The sequence below is a fragment of the Balaenoptera musculus genome, chromosome 4 (assembly GCF_009873245.2).
Source record: "Balaenoptera musculus isolate JJ_BM4_2016_0621 chromosome 4, mBalMus1.pri.v3, whole genome shotgun sequence".
NCBI classification, from domain to species: Eukaryota; Metazoa; Chordata; class Mammalia; order Artiodactyla; family Balaenopteridae; genus Balaenoptera; species Balaenoptera musculus.
The window spans coordinates 61,264,611-61,289,030 of record NC_045788.1 but is presented as its reverse complement, the minus strand read 5'-3'; the positions used below and the strand labels follow the sequence as shown (position 1 = coordinate 61,289,030).

Here is a 24,420-nt window from a genome sequence, read left to right as displayed (position 1 = left end):
TCATAACCCAGTAGCTAATAAAGTATGGGAAAGTATGCTCTTGGGAAAGGTATGTAGTAATGGTGCAATTCACAAGCTGTGAAAAACTAACTGGTCAGATATACCACCACAGCCAGTTATGCAATACTGTCAGAGTGGCATGGACCAGACAGAAAATAATTGTCAGAGGCTATTTCCATGATGTGAAGCCTCATAAATTTCAGAAAATAAAGTTCATTTACTATTAACGGAAGATACTCCAGATGTATAAGATGAGAGAGAAATTTGAAGAGGAGCTATATGTATGATCTTTTCCTTGGATTTCCTCAGACTGTTACAATACAACCTGATAAGTGTGATTTGCCACCTTTACCTGCAGATTAGTAAAGATTTCTTAATAAATACAATTTCATATATTACTGCATGATATATTCTAAAACTTAAAGGAACTCAGTGTGTTTCACAAATTCTAATTCCTGGGATGAGAACTGAGAAATAAAATAGGCATTGATGTGCATCATTAAGTATTAGGGTTTTATGTAATGAGTTTTTAATCCCATTTTTGGTAAATCAGATGTTTATCATCAATAAAAAATATGATTAATACATTTTAACTGATTCACATGCTTTATATTAAATAAAATGTTTTCCTAAAACAGTATTTTTGTTGCTGTTTTTACTATATAAAGGAATTTCTTGCTGGTCTGGACATTAAAACATATATTCTTTTTATTATTTATATTTTTACAGACAAAGCACTTTTTAAACTCATCTACTATTTCTTACCAAACTCACTAAAATATGTGTATTAAAATACTGGACTTATCTGGAGTCAGTATATCTAAACTCAGAAAATACTGTTACCCTGTAAGCTATCTTAAACTATAAAATATTGTTACTATCCCAAGAATTCAAGTAAACAATCATTTACTGTATTTTAACCCCTGTAAGAAAGTAGAGCAAAGAAGGATTCACTGAGAAAGTAACCTGAGTTATGTCTTGAAGCATAAACAGCAGACCTTAAGAAAGACAGTGTGTGCGTGTACATATGCATATGTGCATGTGTGTGTAAGTGAAGAAGACAGACAACAGGAAGATGGTATTCCTAGCAAAGAAAACAAGTCTGGGTCACCAGTGGAATTCCAGGTGAGGCTAGATGAGCTGTATCGGGTATTTCTGAAAGATTTCATGAATCAGGTATAGACTGAAACAAAATCACAGACAAGGCCTTCTCAATACTAATGTTTGAGAGCCTAAGAATGTAATTGCTCCTCTATCAAACTCTACCATTAGAAAAAAACAGAGTATCAACACTTTTCTGAGGTTCTATCCAGTGAAATATGTCAAGAAAATAAAGGAAGTTTTATCAACATTAAAAGAAAAAAATCTTGGGCTTCCCTGGTGGCGCAGTGGTTGAGGATCTGCCTGCCAATGCAGGGGACACGGGTTCGAGCCCTGGTCTGGGAAGATCCCACATGCCGTGGAGCAGCTGGGCCCGTGAGCCACAACTACTGAGCCTGAGTGTCTGGAGCCTCTGCTCCGCAACAAGAGAGGCCGCGATAGTGAGAGGCCCACGCACTGCGATGAAGAGTGGCCCCCACTCGCCGCAGCTGGAGAAAGCCCTCGCACAGAAACGAAGACCCAACACAGCCAAAAATAAACATAATAAATAAATAATAAAAATTAAAAAAAAAAAAAAAGAAAAAAATCTTGTTTACACTGATTGATTCTCCAGGATAGACAAGACAGAAAGATTCAATATCATAAAAAGTGTGAAAATTAATCATTAGTTCAATGCAATTTCAATCCATAACTTGACAGAGATTCTAAACTAATCTGGAACAACATATATACTCAAGAATGACCAAGACAAAAACCGTAGAATAATAATAATCAGGGGAACATACTCTACCCGACATCAGAATATACTATAAAGCAAAACAATTAAAATAGTATAGGGACTTCCCTGGTGGCGTAGTGGTTAAGAACCGCCTGCCAATGCAGGGGACACAGGTTTCAGCCCTGGTCCGGGAAGATCCCACATGCCGCAGAGCAACTAAGCCCATGTGTCACAACTACTGAGCCTGCGCTCTAGAGCCCACGAGCCACAACTACTGAGCCCCCGCGCCTAGAACCCATGCTCCGCGACAAGAGAAGCCACCGCAATGAGAAGCCCACACACCGCACCGCAATGAAGAGTGGACCCAGCTCACCACAACTAGAGAAAGCCCGCACATGGCAACGAAGACCCAACACAGCCAAAAATTAATTAATTAATTAATTTTTAAAAATAGTATAATACTAGTACAGGAATCAAAATCATTAACAGAATCTAGCATCAGATCCATGTTTATGTCAGAATTTAGTGTGTATTAAAGGACAGATCAGCTGATAACTGATAAACGCATAACTATCCATATGAAGAAGATAAATGTTCTGTATTAGCTACAAAAATATCTCATTTCCAGGTATTTGACTTTCTGACCAACAACTCCTATCTTCCGACTCCATTCCTTTGACCCCCACAGAGATTTCCATTTCTTGCCCACACCAGTTTGCACTACCCATCACTGCTCTTATGTAATCTCCTTCTCTCCTTACTCAGCTTAGATTCTATGGTATATCACTACCATAACCTTATTATTAAAGTGAGGTTATCAATGAACTGGGAGATCAGGGTTTTGGACGAATTGTCTATCTGCATGTCAAAGCCCTTAAGAATGAGGGCAAGAGTACTGCTAGAGGGACTTCCCTGATGGCGGAGTGCTTAAGAATCCGCCTGTCAATGCAGGGGACACGGGTTCGAGCCCAGGTCCAGGAAGATCCCACATGCCGCGGAGCAGCTAAGCCCATGCGCCACAACTACTGAGCCTGCACTCTAGAGTCCACGAGCCACAACTACTGAAGCCCACGTGCCACAACTACTGAAGCCCATGCGTCTAGAGCCCGTGTTCCACAACAAGAGAAGCCACCGCAATGAGAAGCCTGCGAACCGCAATGAAGAGTAGCCCCACTCACCGCAACTAGAGAAAGCCTGTGAGCAGCAACGAAGACCCAACGCAGCCAAAAATAAATAAAATAAATGTTAAAAAAAAAAAAAGAGAGCACTGCTAGACAGAAAATCAGTACACCAGGTGCTAAAACTGTTTTTGAAAGAGAGGATTGACTGGGAAATCAGTAGATGCCTGCGACAAGGAAGAGCAGCAGATCTTACGAAGCTTCAAAGGAGCTGAGGTTTTTAGAGAGAAGAAGGGAAAGGGTGGTCTAGAAGCCACAAATATGAGCAAGAAAGACATGCACCCCATTTTTAGACCCAATGGTACATGCTGTGTGAGAGAAAAAAACAGCTGCCACTTGAAAGTTTTCTTGGGAGAAGTGGTGTTCTCAGGAGATAGCCATGTTTTACTTAAGAGTCAGGAGTGGAGGGAATGTTCTGACGAAAGCTGAGGATACAGGAGATTTCACTGATAAAGACCCACAACCACTTCTACAATACATTCATATAATGAATATATATGTGATACGTAACATCACATAAAGATGTAAAGAATACACCTAAATGAAACAAATTTCAGAACAATATATATATTATCATTCCATCTTTGTGAAATAATAATGACAACAAAGAACCCCAACAACTATACTAAGTTTATATATACAGGAAAAATATCATTAAGGGTTACTTCTGAGAAGGTGAGATCATGGAGAACTTTCAACATTAAATATTTCTGTAATTTCAGAAACCTTTACTCAATTCTATTATATTTTGATAATCATAAAAAACAGTAACATTGTATCTGTATAAACAAGTTAAGCTATTTCCAGAGGAGAGCAGAATCAGCTAATATAATTCATATGGTAACAACCTGACAGAAGGGGATGGTACCTGTTCAGTGAGACAGAAATCTGCAAGAGGGAACCACAGCTAAAACTATACTGTGACTAAAAGCCAAAGCAGAGTAAATTATTAATAACACAAGAATTTCAAGGGAGTGTTCTCAAGTTAAATCACTTTCCTTCCACTTCAGTAAATCTGTACTTCTCAGGTTTAATAACTCAAGTGTGCTCACCTAACTTCCACAAGGTCATTTGGTTTATAGCTGGGATGAAGAAAGAACCAAACTTTCTTGACAAAATGATTAATGCTGGGTTCTCTACGAGACCCTCGGACATATACCATCCACTTGTGGGTTGATTGGTCGTTTTCTTCTCTCTTATCAGGAGGTATGTACCTAGAGTAGAAAAAAAAAAAAAACTATTCGAATTCTTTTTTCCTAACAAACCAATTAACTATTACTTAAAACAAGATTAAAAATCAATTACAAGAAGAAAATGGGAAAATTTACACATATGTGAAGATGAAGCAACATGCTACTTACCAACAAATAGGTGAAAAAACAAATCAAAAGAGAAATCAAAAAATATCTTGAGACAACTGAAAATGGAAATAGAGCACACCAAAACCTAAGTGATGCAGCAAAAACAGTTCTAAGAAAGAAGTTTACAGTGATAAATGCCTACATTAAGAAAAAAGAAAGACCTCATATACACAATCTAACTTTACACCATAAGGGACTAGAAAGAAAAAAACAAACTAAGCCCAAAGTTAGTAGAAGGAAGGAAATTATCAAGATCAGAGTGGAAATAAATTGAGACCAAAAACACAGTAGAAAAGATCAAAGAAACGAACAGCTGGTTTTTTGAAAAGATAAATAGACAAAAACCTTTACCCAGACTTACCAAGAAAGCGGCGGGGGTCGGGGGGGGACACAACGGACTCAAATAAATAAAATTATAAATGAAAGAGGAGATGTTACAACTCATACTACACAAATACAAAGGATCATAAGAGACGGAGAACAATTACACACCAACGAACCGGACAACTTAGAAGTAGTGAATAAATCCTAAAAATATACAGCTTACCCAGACTGAATCGTGCAGAAATAGAAAATCTGAACAATTACTAGTAAGGAGATTGAATTAGTAAAAACCTCCCAAAAAAGTACATTCCAGGACCAGATGGCTTTAAAGGGTGAATTCTACCAAACATTTAAAGAATTAGTACCAATCCTCAGTCTCTTCCAAAAAACAGAAAAGGAGGGAACACTCAACAAACTCATTTCACAAAGCCAAAATTACCCTGATACCAAAGCCAAATAAGGATACTACAAGAAAATTACAAGCCAGTATCCCTGATAAAAGTAGATGCACAATTCTTCAACAAAACATTAGCAAACAGAATTCAACAGTACATTGACACATTACCGACCAGAGAGGTATTAATGCATCTTTTGTTAACCGAACGTTATTGACCGGAGACATATCAATACAGAGTGATACAATTAACATCACCGTGCAAAGTTGTTAGAGCTTAAAATTGATCAAGGGTTCATTATACAACTTATGACTGTCATTATCATTCACATTTTGCTCTGTTAGGTTTCTGTCCCAATCCTGTGTATATTATAAATGCAAGTTTATTACCATAAAATTTTCAAAAATGACGCATCACAAAATTTTGAGTGAAGAAGAATTTTTCGGTGAATTTTATACAGATACTTTCTCTGACTGTCCCAGCGACATATACACTAGTGCCTCAGAAGATGACAGTTCTTCAGAATATAGTTCTGATTCAGACGACGTGAATATTAGACCAACAAAAAGACAAAAAACCTTAGTGACTGATTCTGATACGGAAAGTGAAAATGAAACTCACGGTGCTGGAGAATGCTCCTTTGCTTCTACGGAAGAGTGGATTGAAGACAACACTTCACGAAAATTAGAAGACTTTACAGGTGTATCAGGTGTAACTACTGAATGTAATAACCCGCAAAGTGTTAGTGAAATAACAGAATTAATTTTTGGTAACGACTTTTTCAAGTTGGTCGCTTCTCAAACAAACCTGTATTACCAACAGAATGAAAAATCATATAAAAAGTATGGTAAGGCTTTAAAATGGACTGATGTAACCAATAGTGACATGAAGAAGTTTCTTGGATTAATAATTTTGATGGGACAAATAAGAAAGTCACACTGGAAAGAATACTGGTTGACTGATCCCGAAACACCAATCTTTCCAAAGATTATGACGAGAAGGTTCGAACAAATAATGGCATTTCTTCACTTTACCGATAACTCAGAAACTCCACTGCCTATAGACAGAATTTCAAAAGTTAAACCTCTTTTGGATTATTTTCTACCAAAATTTCAATCGATCTATATACCCAAACAAGAGCTATCACTTGAGGAGGCAATGATAAAGTGGAGGGGACAACTCAGATTCAAAACCTATAATCCCAGAAAACTTACAAAATATGGAATTTTGGTCAGGATGGTGAGTGAAAGTGAAACCGGATATATATGCAACTTTGAGATTTACATGGGTGAAGGAAAGAAACTGCAAGAAACAATATTATCGGTCCTACAACCTTATCTTGGTTCATGGCACCATATTTACCAAGACAATTATTACAACAGTGTGTCCACATCTGAAATATTGTTGAAAAATAAAACCAGAGTTTGTGGGACTATAAGAGAGAATCGTGGTCTACCAAACCAATTAAAGGAGAAATCTAAAAATCTACAGAGGGGAGAAATGACATTCTTATGGAAGGGAGAAGTGACTCTTCTTATATGGAAAGACAAGAGGCTAATCCGCATGGTGACAACTATTCATGACACCTCCATAGCAACTACAGGAAAAGAAGACAGAGGACTGGCCATCAGATAACTAAGCCCACCTGTATATTAGAGTATAATAAATACATGAAAGGAGTTGATTGATCCAAACAATATCTGGCAAACTTCAATATCCTCCGGAGAACTCGAAAATGGTATAAGAAAGTAGGTTTCTATTTGAGTAATTGCAGTTTTATTCAATGCGTTTAAAATTTACTGCAGCCTTAATGCACAGAATAAAATGACTTACAAGTAATTTTTGCTAGCAGTAGCTAGAGAATGGGGAACTGACCATTCTGGTGAATATAGCGGTAGTCCCACACCTGGTCCTTCTTGTGGTGTTTCTAGAACAGTGCGCCGCAAAGATCCACATTGTCAACTATCAGGTAAAATAAAAGAATACATTCGAGAGGAAATAATACCCACAGGACCAAAAACAAATGCCACCAGAAAGTGTAGAGCCTCCTATTCCAGGGGAAAGTGCACTGAAACATGGTATATTTGTAATAGATATTCTGTTCCCCTGCACAGAGGTGCCTGCTATACTGCCTATCACACTCTAACAAAATATTAGAATGCTTTAGTAAGACATGTACAAAGTTTCAAATAAATACATTAAGTGCAAAAAACGTTGTTGATATTTACTCTAACGCAGGTGTTTCAATATTCACTTACATAACAAACCATCGGCCACAGGTGTTAGTTTCTGCAAAAATCCCCCGGTCAATAATGTGTTAAAAGTATCAACAACATGATCAAGTGGGATTTATTCCAGGCATGCAATGATGGTTTGACATACACAAATCAACCAATGCAACACACCACATTAATGAAATGAAGGCTAAAAATCATATGATCATCTCAATAGATGCAGAAAAAGCATCTGACAAAATTCAATACCCATTCATGATAAAAACTCTCAACAAACTGGGTATAGAGGAAGCATAACTCAACATAATAAAGGTCACATATGACGAGCCTACAGCTAACATCGTACTCAATGGTGAACGCTGGAAGCTTTTCCTCTAAGATCAGGAACAAGACAAGGATGTCCACTCTTGCCAGGTCTTTCTACACAGTACTGTTAAGTCCCAGCCAGAGCAATTAGACAAGAAAAAGAAATAAAAGGCATCCAAACTGGAAAGGAAGAAGTAAAATGGTCTCTATTTGCACACAACATAATATCATATATAGAAAAACCTAAAGATTCCACCACAAAACTGTTAAAACTAATAAATGAATTCAGTAAAGTTACAGGGTATAAAATCAACATAAAAAATCAGTTGTGTTTCTATACACTAACAACAAACTATCAGAAAGAGAAATTAAGACAATAACTTCATTTACAACAGCATCAAATACAACATACTTAGCAATAAATTTAACCAAAGAGGTAAAAGACCTGTACACTGAAAACTATAAGACAATGATGAAAGAAACTGAACAAGGCACAAATAAATATATATTCTGTGCTCATTAATTGGAAGAATTAATAGTTAAGATGTTCATACTATCCAAAGCAATTTAGATTCAATGCAATCCCTATCAAAATTCCAATGGCATTTTTCACAGAAATAGAAAAACAATCCTAAAATCTCTATGGAACCAGAGAAGATTCTGAATAGCCAGATCAATCTTGAGAAAGAAGAACAAAGCTGTAGGCATCATCACACTTCCTGATTTCAAACTATATTACAAAGCTGCAGTAATCAAAACAGTGTTGTTCTGGCATAAAAACACATAAATCAATGAAACAGAATAGAGAGGCCAGAAATAAACCCACACTTACTGGTCAATTAATTTCCGACAAAGGAGATAAGATATACAATGGGGGAAGGATAGTTTCTTCAATAAATGGTATTGGGAAAACTGTAAAGCCATGTGCAAAAGAATGAAACTGAACCTCTATCCACACCATACACAAAAATAAACTCAAAATGGATTAACAAGTTAAATTTAAGACCTGAAACCATAAAACTCCTAAAAGAAAGTATAAGGGGTAAGCTTTTTGATATTGGTCTGGGCAATGATTTTTTGGATATGACACCAAAAACAGAGGCAACAAAAGCAAAAATAAACAAGTGGAACTACAACGAACTAAAAAGTTTTTGCACAGGATAGGAAACCACCAACAAAATGAAAAGGCAACCTATGGAATGGGAAAAAATATTTGCAAATCATACACCTGATAAAGGGTTAATATTCAAAACATATGAGGAACTCATATAATAGCAAAAAACAAAACAAAAACCTGACTCAGAAATAGGCAGAGGAAGTAAATAAATATTTTTCTAAGGAAGACGTACAAATGGTCAAAAGGTACATGAAAAGGTGATCAACATCACTAATCATCAGGCAAATGCAAATCAAAACCACAATGAGTTATCATATCACATCTGAGACGATAACTGAGATGAGAATGGCTATCATCAAAAATATAAGCGATAACAAGCGTTGGTGAGAATATGGAGAAAAGGGAACCCTTATGCACTGTTGGTGGGAATGTAAATGCAGCCATTATGGAAAACAGTATGGAGGGTCCACAAAAAATTAAAAACTACCCCATTTCTGTGTATATAGGCAAAGACAATAAAAAAGGATATCAAAGAGATATCTGTACTCCTATGTTCACTGCAGCATTATTTACAATAGCTAAGACAAGGAAATAAGTGTCTGTCAAGAGATGAATGGATATACACTATAAAGCTACAGTTATCAAAACAGTATGGTACTGACATAAAAACAGACACATAGATTAACGGAACAGAACAGAGAGCCCAGAAACAAACCCACACTTATTGGTCCACTAACCTACAACAAAGGAGGCAAGAACATACAATGGGTAAAAAATAGCATCTTCAATAAATGGTGTTGGGAAAACTAGACAGCAACATGCAAAAGAATCAAACTGGACTACTTTCTCAAACCATATACAAAAATAAACTCAAAATGGATTAAAGACTTAAATGTAAGACCTGAAACCATAAAAATCTTAGAAAAAAACATAGGCAGTATGCTCTTTGACATTAGTCTTAGCAATATCTTTTTGAATATGTCTTCTCAGGCAAGAGCAAGAAAAGCCAAAATAAACAAATGGGACCACATTAAACTAAAAAGCTTTTACACATTGATGGAAACTATGAACAAAACAAATAAGCAGCCTACTAAATGGGAGAAGATATTTGCAAATGACATATCTGTGATAAGGGGTTAATATCCAAAATATACCAAGAGCTCATAGAACTCAACATCAAAAAAACAAACAACCCGATTAAAAAATGGGCAGAGGACCTGAATAGACATTTTTCCAAAGAAGACATAGAGATGGTCAAGAGACACATGAAATGATGCTCAACATCACTAATCATCAGGGAAATTCAAATCAAAACCACAATGAGATATCACCTCACACCTGTCAGAATGGCCATCATGATCCAGCAGCTCCACTTCTGGAAATTCCAAATATATGCAAAACACTAATTCAAAAAGATAAATATACCCCTATGTTCACCGCAGCATTATTTACAATAGCCAAGATATGAAAGCAACCTAAGCATACATCAACAGATGAACAGAATCAAGATGCGGTATATACATACAATAGAATATTATTCAGCTATAAAAAAGAATGAAATCTCGCCATTTGTGACAATATGGATGCACCTAGAGGGTATTATGCTAAGTGAAATAAGTCAGAGAAAAACAAACACTATGATTTCACTTTTATGTGGAATCTAAACAAAACTAACATAACAAAACAGAAACAGATTGATACAGAGAATAAACTGCTGTTTGCCAGAGGGGAAGGGGTTGGTGGATGAAGGAAATAGATGAGGGAGATAAAGAGACATAAACTTCCAGTTATAAAATAAATAAGTCATGTAATATACAGATAATGTACAGCTATGGTGACAGATGGTAACTAGACTTATCGTGGTGATCCTTTTGCAATGTATAAAAATATCAAATCACTATGTTGCATACCTAAAACTAATATAATGTTGTTAGGTCAATTATACTTCAATTTAAAAAAATGTTTTAAAAGGGATGGATAAAGATATGGCCACATACACACCACACACACACACACACACACACACACACAGGAATATTCAGTTCTGAGAAAAAAGGTAAATCCTGCCATTTGTGACAAAACGGATGGAGCTTGAGGGCATTATGCTAAGTGACATAAGTCAGACAGAGAAAGACAAATACTGCTTGGTATCACTTTGATGTGGAATCTAAAAAAAAGTCAAACTCATAGAAGTAGAGTAGAAAAATGGTTGCCAGGGGATAAGGGTGGGAGAAACTTTTCAATTTAAAAAACCCTTAAAATTCATTCAATATTTAACAGCTATATCAGCTAACCAAAGTGAATCTTTGCAGTTAACCCTTTTCTTTTAAACTTTTTTTTTGGCCTAAGGGGCATTCCCTTGAAGTTTGTTTTGTTTTCTGATTATCACCATGCAATTAAAAAAAATCAATCTTGCTTTTCCTGCTAAGTGGGTACATTAGGTAGAAATAAACTGGCATACTTTATTCCTGGGTTAGGAAACCTCTAGCCTTTGGGTTGATTTCATTCAGGTTTCAAAGTGCTAGAACTTTGAACTCTTCTGTTTACTACTCATTGCTGCCAGGAAGGATGCAACTGGTCTCTTGCCTTTTAAAAGCCAAAACAAGCCATTCCCTTAAGTCCTGACCATGGTAAAACTAGAATCCTTAGCCCTCCCTTTTGAGGCTCTGTCTTTATTTCACAAGGCCCCCTTATTACATTTTGTTGTAAAATACGGTCATGGACTTCTATACATTCATCTATGTCTATGGTTATCCTTAGCAATGCAGTGGGCCAAGTTGCCTAACCTAGTTTTTCTTTAGGAGTATTCATGTCCCATCTTGACCCTTTGGTTTTTCACAAATAAAAGCCACCTGTGAATTTCCTGAACGCTACTGGGATTTTAATCAGAATATTTACATATCAACTTAGGGAGAAGTGGTATCTTTTACAATATTGAGCCTTCCTATCCTGAACATGGTATACTGATCTAATTATTTATTGATTGATTGACTGATCACACCCTGTGGTGTGTGGGATCCTAGTTCCCCGACCAGGAATTGAACCTGTGCCCCCTGCATTGAGAACATGGAGTCTTAACCACTGGACCACCAGAGAAGTTCCTAATTACTTAGTTCTTTCATGTGTTTTAATAAAATTTTATTCATTTTCATGAAAAGCTAGCATATCTTTTGCTTGATTTATTATGTTGTATTTTTTATTGCTATAGTAAATGCATCTTTTTAGAACTGTTTTCTAAGTCTGTCATACAGAAACACAATCAACTTCTGTGTATTGATACTGTAATTCAATAGTCTTGCCAAGCTCTCTCAGTAACTCTAAAACTATGAAAAATCGTTTTAGATTTTTCTGTGTAGACAATTATATCATCTATTAATAACAACACTTTGTTTCTTCTTTTCTAATCCTCATATTTATTAATGTATTATGACTCTATTAGTATCTCCAAGTGCACTGGTGAATAGGAGTAGTAATACTGAGCATCTCTTGTCTTGTTCTGAACCTAAAGGGGAAGGCGTTTAATTGTTTACCATTGAGTATGATATTTGCTGAAGGTTTTTTGAGATATCCTTTATCTGATTAACTAAATTCCAAGTCTGCCATGAGGATTCACCACAAATAGACTTTGAATTTTGTCAAATGTTTCTGCATCTTCTGAGGTGGTCACGTTTTATGTCCTTTATTATATTTATTAATTTCTAATGTTAATCCAAACTTGCATTTCCTGGTCATGAACTACTATCATTTCTATAGTTACTGACTTCAGTTTGCTAATGATTTTGTTCAGCACTTTTGCCTCTATATTTATAAGTGTCAATGTCCTATAATTTTCCTTTTCTTATGAACTCCCTGTTTGGCTTTGCTAACAAACTTATGCTATCTTCATAATGTAAATTGACAAATGTTCTCTTTTTCCCCATAAGGTTTTCTACACAATTGGAATTAGCTGTTCACTCCGCCTTTAAAGCAATCTAAGCCTCATGGTTTAATTTGGTTTTGTGAAGAAAATGTTTTAAAAATCAATAATTAAACTTAGTAGTTCTAAAACTATTCAAGGTTTTTCCTTTTTTCAGTCATTTTAAGTTGTGTTTTTCTAGGAATTCTCCATTTCATCTAAATTTTCAAATGCATTAGCATAAAGATGTTATTTTATCTCAGTATAACTATTTCTTTTCATTAATTAAATCCATATGCATTTTTTATGATTGTTGATACATTTAGATTTATTGCTACTAAATTATTTTATACTATTTGTCTTTTTCTTTTTTTCTTCTTTTCCACATCCCCTCTCCTGCTCCTGCTTGCCTTCCTTTGGAATCAGGGGGGTTTTCCCCTTTTTTTCACTCAATTCTCCTCACACCTTACTACATTTTTCTTTTTGGCTACATTGGGTCTTCATTGCTGCACACGGGCTTTCTCTAGCTGCGCAAGCAGGAGCTACTCTTCGTTGCGGTGCGCGGGCTTCTCATTGTGGTGGCTTCTCCTGTTGTGGAGCACGCGCTCTAGGCGCACGGGGTTCAGTAGTTGCAGCACGCGGGCTTCAGTAGTTGTGGCAGGCGGGCTCAGTAGTTGTGGCTTGCGGGTGGCTCACGGGCTCTAGAGCACAGGCTCTGTAGTTGTGGCGCACGGTATGTGGGATCTTCCCGGACCAGGGCTCGAACCCCCGTCCCCTGATTTGGCAGGCAGATTCTTAACCACTGCACCACCGGGGAAGTCCAACCCCTTACTACTTTTAAAGTTTAAATCTCTATGTCTGTTCTTTTTGTTGTTATCTTAGATATTCTAACGAGCACTCTTAACAACGTCCAAAGTAAATCGATATTTTTATCCTCTTCCAGAACAAACAAGGACTTTACAATTCTCATGCCAATCATTCCTCTCTACTTAAAATCCACAGTTAACCAGTATTTTAAGTTCTAGCTGGTCTTAAACCCCAAAACCTACAAATCAGACATAATTGTTTGACAATGTCAATAACTGTTTCTCCCCCAATCTTCTGGTGGCCTGGTGAGTCTACATGAATTTCTAGTTTTGGCCTTTTCTGGGCTGACCTGTCTTGTACTATAGTTGAGACCTCAACACTTCATATTAGTCCCCTTAGCTGAATGCATGCTAACTCTAAAATAATCCATGAAACAGAAACCTAATTGCCTTAGTCATATTTCATGCTTCTATTTAAATACTATGACACAGACCATTGAGAATCTTTGTTTTTATTATCCTGAGATTTTTAATGTACTTCTTATTTGTTATCAGTGGTCCATTAACTGGGACTTGGAAGACTCCCCCGAGATCTGATTCCCCCTCCCCAGATATTTACTCTAATTCTGAATTCTTTATTTTCAGTAATTGAATCCAATTACAGTTTTCATAAATATACTGATTCATTCATCAGTCAAATATTTACTGAACACCAACTACTGCAAGATACAAAAACAAACAAGATATACTGTCTACCCAAAAGAGATTCAGTCTGATTTGAAAAAATATATGAAAATAGGAAATAACTATATAATATGATAAAAATGACAAGAGAGCATAGAGGAAATATGCCTAGTGAGGAGAAGGGCAAATAAGGCTTTGTGAGGAAATAACATTCTTATGCTGTTTGAAGATTTATGATGTCTTTATCCATTCCTAGATACTCGGCAAAAATGATGATGCTTCCATAAGACAGCATGAGATCATACTGTTAAAGAGATAGCCCTTTAGCTTGAAGGAATTCTGTCTTCAAGACTTGCTCTACAACCTTTTGTTATAAATTTAAAACATTTCAATTTGGGCAACCAAATAAACATTTTTAGGAATTAGGAAAGGCCGCTAAGGATAGAACTAGGCCAGAAGAAGTCAAAAGTTCCTCCAAAGTTATCCACACTTACATGCCTAATAAAACACACCATTTGCATAAACGTTCACGTCTACAAAATTTTTACCAAGCACAATTTTATCCTACGTCAAAGATTAGCAGACACACTGAAGCAGTCTCAAGTCTCTGGACTTTCATTCACTTTTAAAACAACTAAGCGTTTGGGAAAAAGAATCCTTGAGGCCTATACTTACTGTAATACTATGATAATAAGAGTAATGCCAGAGTATTACCAAAAATGGATGACTGAAAATGAGACAATTCAACTGAATACTCACTTGGACACATTGCCCACTACTATTGTTTTCTTTACAAAAAGTCGTGAAGTCTCATCTCCTGTAAGATCAGTATTCCTCTGCTCTGTTTTATGGGAGCCAGTAATACCAGAAGTGTCCTAGAAAAAATCATAATCAAGTTGCATTTTCAATTTAGACAATTTTCAATAGGCAGAAACCACAAAATCATAAAAGGAATGAATGGACTAACTCAATTTTTTTTAAATTACAAAATTCTCTGGCTTTGTAGCTGCTCTCAGAGCATGAAAGAATAATTTTACTATAATTTTTGCATTAGTTTATAGAAAAAGTTTGTACACTGTAATTCCACATATGTGTGTGTGTTTGTAACAGTCATAAACAGCTGCTCTGTATATGCAAATAGGATGTGGAAGGATACACAAGAAACTACTGCAACAGTTACCTCTGGGAAATGGAAATGGGGAAAGGGGTCAATGGAATTTACTTTCTTTTCAATCTTCTGTACTATTACAAATTTTTCAATAAGAAGTAACATAAACATAATGGTTAATTTAAAGTTTGACTATGGATATAGACAGCCAGTGTTTAAGCCTTGGCCCTTACATTTACTAGATGTGCCATCTTGGGTAATTACTTAACTTTTCTGTCTCTATTTCCTCATCTATAAAATAAGGATGATAATAGTATCTATCTCAGATGACAGTTTTGTACAGTTTTTAGAAAAATGCTTGGTACACAGTAAACACTAAATATCTGTTACATAAACATGAGCATGCATATTACATAAAAGATAGTAGGTTTCTGAATCCTATGACTAGTGTGACCTAAATTCATTTTAATTAAAAAAAGAAAAACATATGCAGTATTTCCCCAGAAAGTATACTAGAAGGAGACAACTAAATCCAAACACTAAGAGTTCTGATTTTGGGTGGTGGCATTATGAATGACTTTTCTACTCTCTCTTACTTTTCTGTAGTTTAAAATTTTTAAAAATGAACATATATGAATTTGTAATCAGAAACATTTTTTAATTTTATCAAAATAATCAAATCTTTGATGTCTGAGTATGTGGAAAGCAGCCTGGGAATTTCCTCTATCACAGAACATCTGGCTGAGAAAAACCACTGGTCTTATCCAGTAAGGATTCTAGAGCCAAGTATTACACCAAGAAGTTCAGAGCAGCTTGAGATGGGAATTCAAATTACAAACTGACAGGATCAAAGAGCAATAAACAGTTTTCAATTCTACTTATTGTTTTTCAAATTTCCTCGTTATTAAAGCATCTTAGAACATAAAGTTTCAAAGAGGAAACTGATGAAGAGCCACTGCTCTTGAGAGAATAAACATGATAGAGTGGAAAGACCTTGGGCAAGGTCACAGTACTGCCAACTCCTCAAAATTTCTTTCATATCTACATGAATGGCATCTAGGAGTTGTGCGGTACACAGGAGCCTTGAATTGTAAAATCAAAAAGACACAGGTTTGATTCTCAGTTCTGATACTGTGGACAAATATAAAAAGACAAAAGTTTAATTCTCAGTTCTGATACCTGTGAACAAATATAACTTAAACCTCATAGAGACGCAGTTTCCCCATCTCTAAAAGGGCTATAATTAACTTATATCCTATGGTTCCTATGAAGGTTAAATGAATAATATGTGCATTCTTAACAAACACTGGTTCCCTTCTCTTTCAGCTCCCTCCCATCCATCCAACTATACCCTTCCAGTGTTTCGGCTTGGTCTCTGCTCTGTGTTGCTTGAGAGTCTTTCCTCTATGTCCAAATTGCTGTTAGTGTCTTTATCAGATAAGAAGTCATTGTGTTGAGATAAAGAATCACTTTCTGAATGATTGGCTGATGGTGTTTCTGATCTCTGATTGGCAGGAGATGATGACCTAGATGGTGATTCCAAAAATTTCTTGACAGCAGGATGATTAAAAACCATTGTATCACATGTCTTTGATCCCTGCAAAAATGAGGGTAAGCAAAACAAACTTTTAATCATATCCAACAAAAGTAGGCAAAAGTTTGATCTTTCCAAAAACGCTTATCTATTTCCAATCATGCTTAAAATCCTTCAAAATCACCCCACTCCCATAAAATGAAGTCCAAACTCCTTAATGTGGTCCAAATCAACAAAACAAAAACTAGAGAATGATAAATAATTGTGCAAAGGTCCTAACAATAAAAGCTAAAGATGCAAGTCCTCAGAAGGTAGATGAAAAGTAAAGATAAATATATAGGGACTTCCCTGGTGGCACAATGGTTAAGAATCCGCCTGCCAATGCAGGGGACATGGGTTCGAGCCCTGGTCCAGGAAGATCCCACATGCCATGGAGCAACTAAGCCCATGCGCCACAACTACTGAGCCTGCGCTCTAGAACCTGTGAGCCACAACTACTGAGCCCATGTGCCACAACTACTGAAGCCCACATGTCTAGAGCCCGTGCTCCGCAACAAGAGAAGCCACCGCGATGAGAAGCCCACGCACCGCAACGAAGAGTAGCCCCCACTCGCCGCAACTAAAGAAAGCCCACGCAGAGCAACGAAAACCCAACACAGCCAAAAATAAATAAATTAAATTTAAAAATTTAAAAAAATATATATATATAGTAACACATAGAAAGTCAGATTTGACTTAAAAAAAAATAAACGTCACATTGCTTGATACAAATACATCAACTGCTCTAAATAAAACATTCCTGTAAGAAATATAAAGATTTTTAAAAATGTGTATGTAAAATGGCTCCCACGTAGGAATAAAATGTAGCATAGAATAGTTTAAAATGATTAATAATGATATACAGTCTGTCCTCAGTCCAGTACTGAAGCCTGCCTAGGGTATTTTTCTGTGTTTTGTTACTTGCATATAAAATAGTGTGTTGTTATAATGTAGTTACTTCCTAGGAAGCCCAGCTTTAGAAATTGCTTAATTGAAATTAAAAATAATTGTTTTACTAAAAATAGAACTACCATACGACCCAGCAATCCCACTACTGGGCATATACCCTGAGAAAACCATAATTCAAAAAGAGTCATGTACCAAAATGTTCATTGCAGCTTTATTTACAATAGCCAGGACATGGAAGCAACCAAAGTGTCCATCATCGGATGAATGGATAAAGAAGATGTGGCACATATATACAATGGAATATTACTCAGCCATAAAAAGAAATGAAATGGAGGTATTTGTAATGAGGTGGATGGAGTTAGAGTCTGTCATACAGAGTGAAGTAAGTCAGAAAGAGAAAAACAAATACAGTATGCTAACACATATATATGGAATCTAAGGAAAAAAAAAAAAAAGAAAAAGGTCATGAAGAACCTAGTGGCAAGATGGGAATAAAGACACAGACCTACTAAAGAATGGACTTGAGGATATGGGGAGGGGGAGGGGTGAGATGTGACAGGGTGAGAGAGTGTCATGGACATATATACACTACCAAATGTAAAATAGATAGCTAGGGGCTTCCCTGGTGGCGCAGTGGTTGGGAGTCCGCCTGCCGGTGCAGGGGACACGGGTTCGAGCCCTGGTCCCGGAGGATCCCGCATGCCGCGGAGCGGCTGGGCCCGTGAGCCACAATTGCTGGGCCTGCTTGTCTGGAGCCTGTGCTCCGCGACGGGGGGGGGGGGGGGGGGCGCGGGGGGGGGGGCCGCGGGGGGGGGGGCCCGCGCACCGTGGTGAACAGTGGCCCCCGCTTGCCGCGGCTGGAGAGGGCCCTCGCATGGAGGCGAGGACCCAACACAGCCATAAATAAATTTAAAAAAAAAAAAAAAAATAGATAGCTAGTGGGAAGCAGCCGCATAGCACAGGGAGATCAGCTTGGTGCTTTGTGACCACCTAGAGGGGTGGGATAGGGAGGGTGGGAGGGAGGGAGATGCAAGAGGGAAGAGATATGGGAACGTATGTATATGTATAACTGATTCACTTTGTTTTAAAGCAGAAACTAACACACCATTGTAAAGCAATTATACTTCAATAAAGATGTTAAAAAAATAATAAGGGCTTCCCTGGTGGCGCAGTGGTTGAGAATCTGCCTGCCAATGCAGGGGACACGGGTTCGAGCCCTGGTCTGGGAAGATCCCACATGCCGCAGAGTGGCTGGGCCCGTGAGCCACAACGACTGAGCCTGCGCGTCTGGAGCCTGTGCTCTGCAACAAGAGAGGCCGCGATAGTGAGAGGCCCGCGCACCGCGATGAAGAGTGGCCCCCGCTTGCCACAACTAGAGAAAGCCCTCGCACAGAAACGAAGACCCAACACAGCCATAAATAAATATAAATAAATAAATAAATAAATAAATAAATAAAAATAATAATAATAATTGTTTTAGCAAGTAAAAGGGAGCCAGAGACCAGTGTTTCAGAGTCAAAGCAACAGAGCTGTTGTACTTCAATAATAAAGGTTTATTTTAGAGCTATAAATGTATTTTGTTAGAGCAAACTAAAAATAATTAATTGGCAGATCCTAAAAGATAAAAATATACCAAATATCCTTAAATAAATCCCAATCAGAATATAACAAGATAAAAATCAGTACATTTCTAGACTATCAAATAGCACAGTTCAGTACTGTTAATGGTTTAAAAAAAAAGGCATCAAAACATTAAATGAATAACCAGCTCTTCAGAGTAGCTACAGTCCTATGTCAGGCAGCTGCTAGCTTGCAATGTGCATCTTGTTGAATCTAATAGCAAGCCATATGACAGATGACTTTAGAATCTGCCCTGGGTTAACAGTGTCTCCCAAAAATTCATGTCCACCGAGACCTGTGAATGTGACTATTTGAAAATACAGTCTTTTCAGATGTAATCAAGTTAAGATGATGTCATACTGGATTTGGGTAGGCCTTACTTCAATGACTAGTATTCTTAAAAGAGGGAAAGTTGGATACAGAAAGAAACAGAGAAGACACACAAAGGGAAAAGTCCATGTTAAAGGCAGAAATTGGAGTGATGCAGCTACAAGCCAAGGAATGCCAAGTACTGCTAGCAACCACCGGAAGCTAGGAGAAGACAAGGAAGAATTCTTCCCTAGAGTCTTCAGAGGGAGCATTGCCTAGCCACCAACATACTTGATTTTGGACTGCTAGCCTCTAGAATCATGAGATAATAAATTCCTGTTTTGTTTCGGTTTTTTTTAAAGTCTGGTTCCTTTATTTATTTATTTATTTATTTTTAAAATTTATTTGGTTGCGCAGGGTCTTAGCTGCAGGAGGTGGGCTCCTTAGTTGAGGCTCTCCAGCTCCTTAGTTGCAGCACACGGGCTCCTTAGCTGTGGCTCATGGGCTCCTTAGTTGTGGCATGCGCGAACTCTCAGTTGCATCATGCATGTGGGATATAGTTCCCTGACCAGGGATCGAACCTGGGTCCCCTGCATTGGGAGTGCAGAGTCTTACCCACTGCGTCACCAAGGAAGTCCCAAATTTCTGTTGTTTTAAGCCACCAAGCTTGTGGTAATTTGTTATGGTAGCTCGAGCAAAGTAGTTCAGACTCTAAAATGTAATATGGAAACTTCTGCAGTAGAAGAAACAACTATCTACCACCTAAGATTAAACTCAAATAATGCTTCAGATACCTAATACCCTAAAGCTCCACAGGATGACACAAAAGCCTATACATGGCAGGTACCTCTTATCTGTAAAAACCACAGGGAATGATGCAAAGCAGCATGCTACTATGCTCCCTGCAGCCCTTCCACTATTCTCATTGAGCCAGTACTGTCCAAGAGGAGAATTATCTAATTCTAACTGGAAAAAACTTAAGAAAAAACAAAACTTATGCTGAAATTATCAAAACGTCAAACAAGAAGAAATACTTCTGTATCAGTTCAATCTTATCCCCATCCTTTATAATTGGAGCAATCTAGTGGTAATCACATTAACCATGACTAAACTTAGTATCACTAACAGTAGCACAACCTGATACTATGTCTCCTAATGTGATACAATATGAAGTATACAGCATTACCTATGAAGTACTATCTCCAAAAAGACTCAACCTTAACCTAATCAAATCTTTAGACTTGACTCTTATTTTACAGAAAAATAGAAGGAATGAAGGAACAACCCAAGGGGAAAAAAATCCAAAATGTGGGACATTCTACAACATAAATGGCCTGCTCTCTTCAAATAAGTCAATATCACAGGGGAAAAAAAGGTGGGAGAACTGTTCTAGATAAAATGAGACTAGAGAAACAAAACAGCCAAATGTAACCCATGAACCCTGACTGGATCCTGTCCAAAAACAAAAAACACCCCAACTTTAAAGATATTTTGGGGACAACTGGGAAAATCTGAATATGGACTGATTATCAAATAATATTAGGGACTCATTCTCTTAGGTATTGTGACTACACAGAAGACGATCCTTTAGGATTAAGTATTTAGGGATGAAGTGTCACGATGCTTGGAACTTACTTTTTAATGTTTTAGACAAAAATAAGATAGATAAAGCAAACATGGCAAAATGTTAAAACTGCTGAAGCTAAGTGATGCATAAACAAGTGCTTATTTCACCTTCTCTATATATTTGAAAATTTTCACAAAAAGGGGGAAAAAAATCAGGGCTTCTTGAATTAGAGTCAATCTACTGAAACTAACAATTGTCATTCATTAGTAGTAAAAGGTCAGAGAAAAATGAATCGATCTATAATTTATTCCAAAGCCATCCATAATCAAATGAAGAGGAATAAGGCAAGTTAGAACAGGGTCACTCTCATCTTTGTATCTGCAAAGCCTAGCAACAGTGCTAACAATTAGTTACAGAACAATTAAGCAAAAAGAAAAAAATGTTACTTAACGATTATTGACAATGTAGAGAGGTATAATTAAAGGATATGGTTGAACACAATGATAAATTTACGTATATTCCCAGGAAGGCAGGCTAGGCTTCTTGAATTCGAAAGGTCAATATAAGAAATGTTTTGAAGGCAGGGATTTCACATCAAGACTAATTTCTCTTCACACAACAATATGGGTGGCCAGAAATGACTGCATATGAGGAAAACTTACCTCAGAAACTTTCAGAAGTCCTGCAGAAGCATAGTAGTTTGCGACAATGCAGGCACGAAGTTTATCCATCATCCTTCTTGCCTCAATTAGTCGCTAAAATAAATATTAATTAATTACTTTTAAAAATGGAAATGACAGAAGAGATATACAAACAATTCATAAGAAATGTAAATGAACCCAAAGGTTCAACTTCTCTAATAATCAAAGAAAGACAAACAGAAATGACCATTTTCCACCTATCAGATTGGCAAAATATTTAAAAGAATGACAAAATACGATGTTTGCAAGAGTATATAGACATATTAATATGTATTTGTATGTATATATGCATATTCATTGAGAAATGTCCACAAAGATATTGAGCACAAAAGCAAAGAGGAATTATCTTTTGGGATGGAATTTCAAGTGATTTTTTAATCTTTTTCTGCAATGTCATTTAAAGAAAAAAAAAAAAGGCGCAGGTCTTTTTTCCCAAAAACGAGAAAGCTCCTTTTAAAAGAACAGCAAAGGGGAAAAATACACCATAATTCCATCTCAACAGATTTTTAAAAATTCATCACACGTAGTTTTTTTTCAATAGTTCTGTTCCTTTATTTTTAATTTAACATCATTATACCTGGTCAATGACCTCAATTTCATGTTCCTTATTCTTCATTTCAAGTGCAAATTGTTCCTTGATAATAGTCTCAATCTTCTGCACAGCAGCATCTCGAGCTGCACAAAGAACATACAATAATCCAAGGTCTAATTAATCAGTTGCCGCCTTGATTCAACTCAGCAAGCAACAAAAGAAACCCAGGAACAGTAACTCTGAAGTGGAGAAACCTAATGGTCATCACCTTAATCAAAAATGAAAAGTTAACATCACCAAATATTCAAGCAAACTGACCTCGCATGTTTTCTGATATGATATACTGACAAGACTCCACCACTCTGTGGCGTTCCTGCTAAAAACGCTGAATCTAATCACAGCGAACATCAGACAAACCTAAATTGAAGGACACTGTATAAAATAACTGGCCTATGCATTCAAATACTAAAGTCAAGAAAGACAAAGAAAAGTTGAGATTAAAAGAGACTAAAGAGATATAACAACTAAATGCATTGTGTGATCCTGGAAAGGGGGAATAGTTATAAAATACTGGGACAACTGGTAAAACTTGAATATGGACAGCAGATTAGATAATGTAATGTAAAATGTTAAAATTTCCTGCTTCTGATAATTGTACTGTGATTACATAAGAAATTTGTCCTTAGGAAATACACAAGTGTTTACAAGTGTCTAATGTATCTTCAGATGATTTTGAAAAAATGATGTGCATATATACCTGCGTGCATACATGCATTTGTGTAGTATGTGTGTGTATGGATTGGGGGTGGGGGAAAAGAATGATAAACCAAATGAGGCAAAATGTAAACAACTGGCGAATTAATCTGGACAAAAGACATACAAATTCTCCTTGCAATTTTTCTGTTTGAAGTCACATCAAAATAAAATTACCAAAAAAGAAATCCATGAAGATTCCGAGAGAAATACGTGGTGACTTCTGAAAAACCATAACCCCAAGGAAAAAGAAAGTAAAGAGTTAGCTAGAGGAAGAAGTAGTCTGTGACACAAGAGCAGTTCATAAGAAGGCAGGAAGTTAGGATCTAGCATGCAATTCAGCAGTTTCTGATTACAACTACCTGAAGGAACCAGCAAAGAAAGAATTCAAAAGGAAAGAAAATGTCTCTGAAGGCAATTTACTACTCAGGGTAATATGCAATTCAAAGAGTTAAAAACATCAGATATGAAATGTAGTTTGATTACAAGAGAATAAAAAAAGAAGAGTCGAATGACTGCTTGAAAAACCTGGGATTTTGCATAATGATCCTGTGTTTGTAATATGAAAAAATCACCACCCATGCTTTGGGGTGTAAAAAAAATTGCAGAGAAAATTTGGATCCTTGATCACCCATGTCATTTTCTCCCCGTAAAATATGCCACTAGACTGCCAATTTAAAACTAGTGCTGGCATATGATCACCTTATTTTTGATAATGGAGGCAAGAATATACAATGGAGAATAAAACAGCCTCTTCAATAAATGGTGCTGGGAAAACTAGACAGCTACACGTAAAAGAATGAAATTAGAACACTCCCTAACACCATACACAAAAATAAACTCAAAATGGATTAAAGACCTAAATTTAAGGCCAGACACTATAAAACTCTTAGAGGAAAATATAGGCAGAACACTCTATGACATAAATCACAGAAACATCCTTTTTGACCCACCTCCTAGAGAAATGGAAATAAAAACAAAAATAAACACATGGGACCTAATGAAACTTAAAAACTTTTGCACAGCAAAGGAAAACATAAACAAGACAAAAAGAGAACCCTCAGAATGGGAGAAAATATTTGCAAATGAAGCAACTGACAAAGGATTAATCTCCAAAATTTACAAGCAGCTCATGCAGCTCAATATCAAAAAAACAAACAACCCAATCCAAGAATGGGCAGAAGACCTAAATAGACATTTCTCCAAAGAAGATATACAGGTTGCCAACA

At 36.7% G+C, this 24,420-nt stretch overlaps 1 protein-coding gene across 10 annotated transcripts in view; it reads right to left on the bottom strand.

The window, feature by feature from the left end:
- YEATS2 (YEATS domain containing 2) overlaps positions 1-24,420 on the bottom strand; it is a 110,707-nt gene that overhangs the window by 54,943 nt on the left and 31,344 nt on the right. For 9 of the 10 annotated variants that reach the window (XR_005019780.1, XM_036851613.1, XM_036851618.1 and 6 more), the window contains exons 3-7: positions 22,484-22,581; positions 21,868-21,960; positions 16,579-16,824; positions 14,879-14,994; positions 4,050-4,211 (exon numbers count right to left, since the gene is read on the bottom strand). Coding sequence is in view for 9 of the 10 variants with exons in the window: in XM_036851613.1 (XP_036707508.1) it covers positions 4,050-4,211; positions 14,879-14,994; positions 16,579-16,824; positions 21,868-21,960; positions 22,484-22,581 (715 nt within the window). In the remaining variant the exon portion in view is untranslated. The remainder of the gene's footprint in view (positions 1-4,049; positions 4,212-14,878; positions 14,995-16,578; positions 16,825-21,867; positions 21,961-22,483; positions 22,582-24,420) is intronic. The other variant, XM_036851620.1, reaches the window with a different exon arrangement.